Raw genomic sequence first — 7,531 nt, forward strand, 5'->3', positions numbered from 1 at the left:
CTACAAATTCACTACCCTCTGAGAGAAGAAATTCCTCTTCCTTTTGTGTCTTAAATCGGTGACCCCTTACTCTGAGATTATACTGTCTGGTCCTAGACTCGCACACAAGGCAAAATAAACTCTTCATATCTACCCTGTTCCACTCAACTCCAACGAGTACAGGCCCAACCTACATAACCTCTTATACCTGGGATCAACCTAGTGACCTTTCTCTGGACTGCCTCCAATGCAGGTATAGCTTTCCTTAGATCAGCTAACCAGAACTTTTAACAGTATTCTCTAGATGTGGTCTTGTACAGTGTTAGCAAGACTTTCCTGTTTTTATTTTCTATTCCCTTTGAAATAAAGGTGAAACTTAATTTGCCTTCACGTAACTTGCTGAACTTGTATGCTAACTTTTTGTGAATTTATACATGAAGACACTCATCCCTCTGTGCTGCAGCTTTCTGCAGTCTTTCTCTATTTAAGTAATATTCAGCTCTTCTATTCTTCCTGCCAAAGTACATAATCTCTCACTTTCCCACATATTCTATCCACCGCATATTATTCACTTATTTAAGGCATCTATGTCCCTCCGTAGACTATTTTGGGTCATCCTTACTACTTGATTTCCCATCTATTTTTGATAAACTCCTTTCCCAGTCAACTTCAGTCAAGTTTCTTGCTCTCATTATGTAGTATGATTTAGCATTCATTTCCTGGTCACTCTTTTCTAGGAGTTTTTTTTTTTTACTCTTGATCATTTATTAAACCTGCCTAATTGCACATTACCAGATCCACAATAGCCTAATTTCTGGTTGAATCTACACATTTTGCTCCAGGAAATCGTCCCAAATACATGAAGATTAAATTCACCCTTCATTAATATACTTTTTTTAACATGCCCTGACTTATTCTCTGTTCTGTGGTATAGCTACTGTTAGGGGCCTGTAGAGTACTCTCGCTCACCAGCCTTTCCCCTCTGCTTGTCCTTTTGAAAAGTCCCATGCCTTGAGGTTTTACTTCCCAGCTCTGATCTCTTTTTGTAACCATTAGACAAAAAAAACCCTAAAAGAACTCCGGATGCTGTAAATCGGAAATAAAAATAGAAATTGCTGGAAAATCTCAGCAAGTCTGGCAGCACCTGCGGAAAGAAATTAGAGTTAATGTTTTGGGTCCAGTGACTTTTCTTCAGGACACTGGACCCTGGACCCAAAACGTTAATTCTGCTTTCTCTCCACAGATGCTGCCAGACCTGCCCAGATTTGCCAGCAATTTCTCTTTTTACTCCTTTGTAACCATGTCTTGTAATGGCTCTAGGATCATACCCATGAACCTCTACTATGCTGTTTAATTAATTTTTTTCTGGAAACTGCATGCATGTAACTAAAGACGCATTAAATTTCTCCCCCTTTAATCCTAATCCCTACTGTTTTGCCACGTTTGTATATTTTGTCCCTTTCTGCCCCAATTTGGGTACTTCTTTGCAAATTGCTACTCTGTAATGCTACCATAACTTATTGCTTTGTTCATCTGTGTTTTCCTCTTGTTAATACTCGCCTCTTTCCCCGCAGCCCAATTATTGAGTTCATCAGAGCCTGGTCCCAGCTTGGCTCAAGTGAAGGTCCCTTCTACTTGTCCCTGTGAAAATGAGGGATAGGAAGGGCAAGATTAGGGAACCATGGATGACAGGTGAAATTGTGAGACTAGCAAAGAGGAAAAAGGAAGCATACATAAGGTCTAGACAACTGAAAACCGATGAAACTTTGGAAGAATATTGGGAAAGGAGGACCAATCTGAAACGTGGAATTAAGAGGGCTAAAAGGGGTCATGAAATATCTTTAGCAAACAGGGTTAAGGAAAATCCCAAAGCCTTTTATTCATACATAAGGAGCAAGAGGGTAACTAGAGAAAGGGTTGGCCCACTCAAGGACGAAGGAGGGAAGTTGTGAGAGGAGTCAGAGAAAATGAGTGAGATTCTTAATGAGTACTTTGCGTCGGTATTCACTGAGGAGAGGGACTTGACGGATGTTGAGGTTAGGGATAGATGTTTGATTATTCTAGGTCAAGTCAGCATAAGGAGGGGGGAAGTGTTGGGTATTCGAAAAGGCATTAGGGCGGACAAGTCGCCAAGTCCGGGTGGGATCTATCTCGGGTTACTGAGGGAAGCGAGAGAGGAAATAGCTGGGGCCTTAACAGATATCTTTGCAGCATCCTTGAGCACGGGCGAGGTCCCGGAAGACTAGAGAATTGCTAATGTTGTCCCCTTGTTTAGGAAGGGTAGTAAGGATAATCCAGGAAATTATAGACCAGTGAGCCTGACGTCAGTGGTGAGGAAGCTGCTGGAGAAGATACTGAGGGATAGAATCTATTTACATTTGGAAGAAAATGGGCTTATTAGTGATAGGCAGCATGGTTTTGTGTAGGGAAGGTCATGTCTTACCAACTTGATAGAATTCTTTGAGGAAGTGACAAAGTTGTTACATGAGGGAAGGGCTGTTGATGTCATATACATGGACTTCAGTAAGGTGTTTGATAAGGTTCCCCATGGTAGCCTGATGGAGAAAGTGAGGTCGCATGGGGTCCAGGGTGTAATAGCTAGATGGATAGAGAACTGGCTGGGCAACAGGAGACAGAGTTGTAGTGGAAGGGAATCACTCAAAATGGAGAACTGTGACCAGTGGTGTTCCACAGGGATCCGTGTTGGGACCACTGTTGTTTGTGATATACATAAATGATCTGGAGGAAGGTATAGATGGTCTGATCAGCAAGTTTGCAGATGACACCTAAGATTGGTGGAGTAGCAGATAGTGAAGGGGACTGTCGGAGAATGCAGCAGAATATAGATAGATTGGAGAGTTGGGTGGAGAAGTGGCAGATGGAGTTCAATCCAGGTAAATGCGAGGTGATGCATTTTGGAAGATCCAATTCAAGAGCGAACTATACAGTAAATGGAAAAGCCCTGGGGAAAATTGACGCACAGAGAGATCTGGGTGTTCAGGTCCATTGTACCCTGAAGATGGCAACGCAGGTGGATAGAGCGGTCAAGAAGGCATACGACATGCTTTCATTCATCGGACGGGGTACTGAGTACAAGAGTTGGCAGGTCATGTTACAGTCGTACAGGACTTTGGTTCGACCACATTTGGAATACTGCATACGGTTCTGGTCGCCACATTACCAAAAGGATGTGGATGCTTTGGAGAGGGTGCAGAGGAGGTTCACCAGGATGTTGCCTGGTATGGAGCGCGCTAGCTATGAAGATAGGTTGAGTAGATTAGGATTATTTACATTAGAAAGACAGAGGTTGAGGGGGGACCTGATTGAGGTCTACAAAATTGAGGTATAGACAGGGTGGATAGCAAGAAGCTTTTTCCCAGAGTGGGGGACTCGATTACTAGGGGTCACGATTTCAAGGTGAGGGGGGAAAAGTTTAAGGGAGATATGTGTGGAAAGTTCTTTATGCAGAGAGTGGTGGGTGCCTGGAGCGCATTGCCAGTGGAGGTGGTAGAGGCGGGCACGATAGCGTCATTTAAGATGTATCTGGACAGAAACATGAATGGGCAGGGAGCATAGGGATATGGATCCTTGGAAAATAGGCGACAGGTTTAGATAGAGGATCTGGATCGGCGCAGGCTTGGAGGGCCGAAGGGCCTGTTCCTGTGCTGTAATTTTCTTTGTTCTTTGTTCTACCCCAGTCCTGTTGCAGTGCCTCATGAAATGAAACCTATTCCTCCCATGCCAATCATGAGACATATGTTTAATCTCCTTAACTTTATTTACCCTATGCCAGTTTGCCTAGCCTCAGTTAGTAATCTTCAGATGATTACCTTGGATGTTCTCTCTCTTTTTTCAGTTTAGCCCCAAACCTATCGAATTCTTTTTGTACAGCCTCCTTTTTTCCAGTCCAACCAATGTCATTGGTACCAAATGAATGACAACTGCTAGGTCCCACCAACCCTCTCCACATTCTTCTTCAGACCCAAGGCAGTGCCTTAACCCCGGCATCTAGCATGCAACAAAGCCTTTGGGATTCATGATCCTAAATGCAGAGAACAGTTTCTATCCACCCAATTATACTGTCCTCCCTGCCAGCCATTTGAATGGCTCCCTGCTTCATGGTGCTGTGGTCAGTTTGCTCATCATCCCTGCAGTTCCCTTTCTTGCCGTCACACTTTGTAAGAACCTCCACGGTGGCTCAGTTGTTAGCGCTGCTGCCTCAAGCATCTGGGACCTGGGTTCGATTCCACCCTTGGGTGACTGTCTGTGTGGAGTTTGCACATTCTCCCCGTGTCTGTGTGGGTTTCCTCCCACAGTCTAAAGATGTGCAGGCTAGGTGGATTGGCCATGCTAAATTGCCCGTAGTGTTCAGGGATGTGTAGATTAGGGGAATAGGTCTAGGTGGGATGCTCTGAGTGTCGGTGTGGACTTGTTGGGCCAAAGGGCCTGTTTCCACACTGTAGGGCTTCAATGATGCAGAATTATTAGACGAGTTTTGGGACTGAGGCTGTTCATATCCCCCACCCCTTCTTGGTCCTCATGCTTGGTTTTGTCAGCTGTTCCATCGTCCTGTCCAGGAAATGTTTCCCCTTAATGATGTGCTGCAAGATCTGAAGCTTGGATTTCAGTTCCTCAACTCAGATCTGAAGCTGTATAAACTGCAGGCACTGGTTACAGCTGCATTTAGTTAGTATCACCTTGATATCCAGCAGCTCCTACATGTTGCAGCAGCGACACCTCATACGTCCTGCCATCACTTTCATATTACTAATTATTTGCAAATCCATGCTCTTTACATCTTTATTGTATTTTTTTCACATCAGTATCAATGTTATACCGAAACTATACTTTTTAAGACAAAATAAAAGGTCTGGAGACCTACACAAACTGAAGATTTTTTTACTGTAACAACAAGAAATGCTCACCCATCAGCTACTTTCCTTGCATGCGCATCACGTTGTGGTTTGTGCCATTGTTCCACCATTCATCACATTCAGGTGGGCTTCTCGATCTCTTCCTTTTATCCTCTCCTGCTCACCTCTCCACTCTGTAGACTTTAGTTATTGCAGGAAACCTTACGTAAAGTACCTCTTTTCCCCCTCTGCCCCGAATTTCCTGGATGTACTCAGCTGGCCTTTGACTCACTAGACTATGCTGCTTGCTGACTTTTTCTTACATGGAGCTGCTGAGAGTCATTTTGTGGTTTCACTTCCTGCTACAGTAATCAGCATCTTGTAGGCAATGAAATTCAGAGTGTGATAGATAACTACCACTATCAGGAGGCTGCCTTTCTAATTTAACAATATTAATGTCCTTAAGGTTATTAGTTTTAATCTGAAAAGTTGACTTTTATTCTAAAATTGAATTGGGAAAAGATTTTACAGTTGAATTCCCACTTTAAACAAATATTTCAGACTCACTCTGCCTTTGTCTCTGTCTCTGTCTCTGTCTCTGTCTCAGTCATACAAAACCTCCACTCATTGGCCATGTTCCTTACTGGCCATACAGTTTAAAGGTCCCGTTTAGATGATACTGGCATGAGTGACTTTTAAACTTCACTTCATATTATCTCCGACCAACTTCTACAAGGTAGCATCTAACCATCACCCTTTAATGTTCAATGACGTTGCCATCACTGAATCCCTGCCATCAACATCCTAGGGGTTATCTTTGACTGGATTCTGAACTGGACCAGCCATGCTAGCACGAGGGGACATAGCTTTAAATTGAAGGGTGATAGATATAGGACAGATGTCAGAGGTAGGTTCTTTACTCAGAGTAGTAAGGGCGTGGAATGCCCTGCCTGCAAAAATAGTAGACTCGCCCACTTTAAGGGCATTTAAATGGTCATTGGATAAACATATGGATGATAATGGAAAAGTGTAGGTTAGATAGGCTTCAGATTGGTTTCACAGGTCGGTGCAACATCGAGAGCCGAAGGGCCTGTACAGCGCTGTAATGTTCTATGTTCTATGTTCTATAAATAGTGTAGCTACAGATTAGGTCGGAGGTAAAGAATTCTGTGGTGAGTAATGTACCTCCTGTCTCCATGATATCTGTCCACCATCTCCAAGGCACAAGCCAGGAGTGTGATGGAATACTCTCTGCTTGCCTGAATGGGTGCGTTTTCCAGAACACTCAAGAAGCTTGACAGCATCGACAACAAAGGAGCCTGCTTGACGGGCACTCCCCAGCCTTCGCTTTGAACGTTCACTCCCTTCACAACCACACAGTGGCAGCAGTGTGCATCATCTGCAAGATGCACTGCACTAACCCGACGCGGCTCCTTCAACAGCACCTTAAAAACACACGACCTCTATCACCGAGAACAATGAGGGAAACCGATACATAGGGACACCTCCAGCAAGTTGCCTCCAAACCTCGTACCGTCCTGACCTGAAACTATATCCACATTCTTTCCCTCTCACTGGGTCAAATTCCTAGACCTCCCCTATACCCCAAGGATTGCCCCTGTTCAAGAAGCCAGCTCATCACTGCCTCTTCCTGAGCAATTGGGGATGGGCATTAACTGCTGGCCAAGTCAGTGATGCCAATGTTCTTTGAACAAATTATTTGAGAAAAATATAGAGAAACCTGGGACCAGTTTGCATGGCTGCATTCAACTGGAATTTGATAAATGATCAGGTAATGGTTTTTGCTGATGGTGTTTGAGGGATAAATGTTCACCAGGACATGAAAACAACTCCCTGCTCTTTAAATAGTACCAACAAAATGGGGAGTTGAAGTGTCAGTTTAATCCTTTTGCATTGCTGACAGTGTAGCAATACCTCAGAGGCATTTGTTGTGTTTTGAAGTCCTGCAGCGAAGCTGGAACTTTAAAGCTTTACTCGGCAGTAAGAACCTGAGCTAAGGTGCCACAACCAACGTATTTCAACTCAGCAATTTTTACTTTAAATGACCAGAGAAGCTTTGCAGTGTGCGTCATTATAATTTCCTATCCAAATGACTTGTGATTTCACCAGAGATGGCAGGGAGTGGAAACATGCGCTGTGTGTGGGTGAACAATGAGTAATTTTTTAAAATCTCATTTCTGTTTTCCCAGCTGGAAGTCCATCATTGACCATCTGTTGACACACGAGAAAACAATGTTCAAAGACTTGATGAGTGAGTTCAGTTTATTGTGCACATCTATCTTCTTGAAAATGTGTTTTTTTTTTTAAAAAACTGAATCCATACTATCTACATCTTGTGGGTTACCCTTGACTAGATTTTGAACTGGACCAGCTATGTGAAAACTGTGGTCACAGGTTGGGTCAGAGATGTTTAAAAATCAGCAGAGAACAACTAAAAAAGCAATAAATGGGGGAGGGAAGTTGAAATGAGGTTAAGCAAGCTAGTATTATAGAAGAAGATTGCAAACGTTTTTGTGTGATTGCATTTTCATGAAACCCATTGGGACTTACTTCCACACTAAAGTTGCTATGTAAATGCAGTATGTTGTTGCCAATTGAGCAACACTGCTGCAAAGACATTCTGGATATCAGTGTCAATGTGAGACACAGACTTGTGAACAAAATTATACCCTGGTACT

At 43.4% G+C, this 7,531-nt stretch overlaps 1 protein-coding gene across 1 annotated transcript in view; it reads left to right on the plus strand.

Moving 5' to 3' along the window:
* The window catches only part of dop1b (DOP1 leucine zipper like protein B), an 81,830-nt gene that overhangs the window by 48,710 nt on the left and 25,589 nt on the right, over window positions 1-7,531 (plus strand). The window contains exon 23 of the mRNA XM_048603043.1: window positions 7,043-7,104. Coding sequence (XP_048459000.1) covers window positions 7,043-7,104 — 62 coding nt within the window. The remainder of the gene's footprint in view (window positions 1-7,042; window positions 7,105-7,531) is intronic.

This window comes from Rhincodon typus, chromosome 11 (genome assembly GCF_021869965.1).
Source record: "Rhincodon typus isolate 14 chromosome 11, sRhiTyp1.1, whole genome shotgun sequence".
Lineage (NCBI taxonomy): Eukaryota > Metazoa > Chordata > Chondrichthyes > Orectolobiformes > Rhincodontidae > Rhincodon > Rhincodon typus.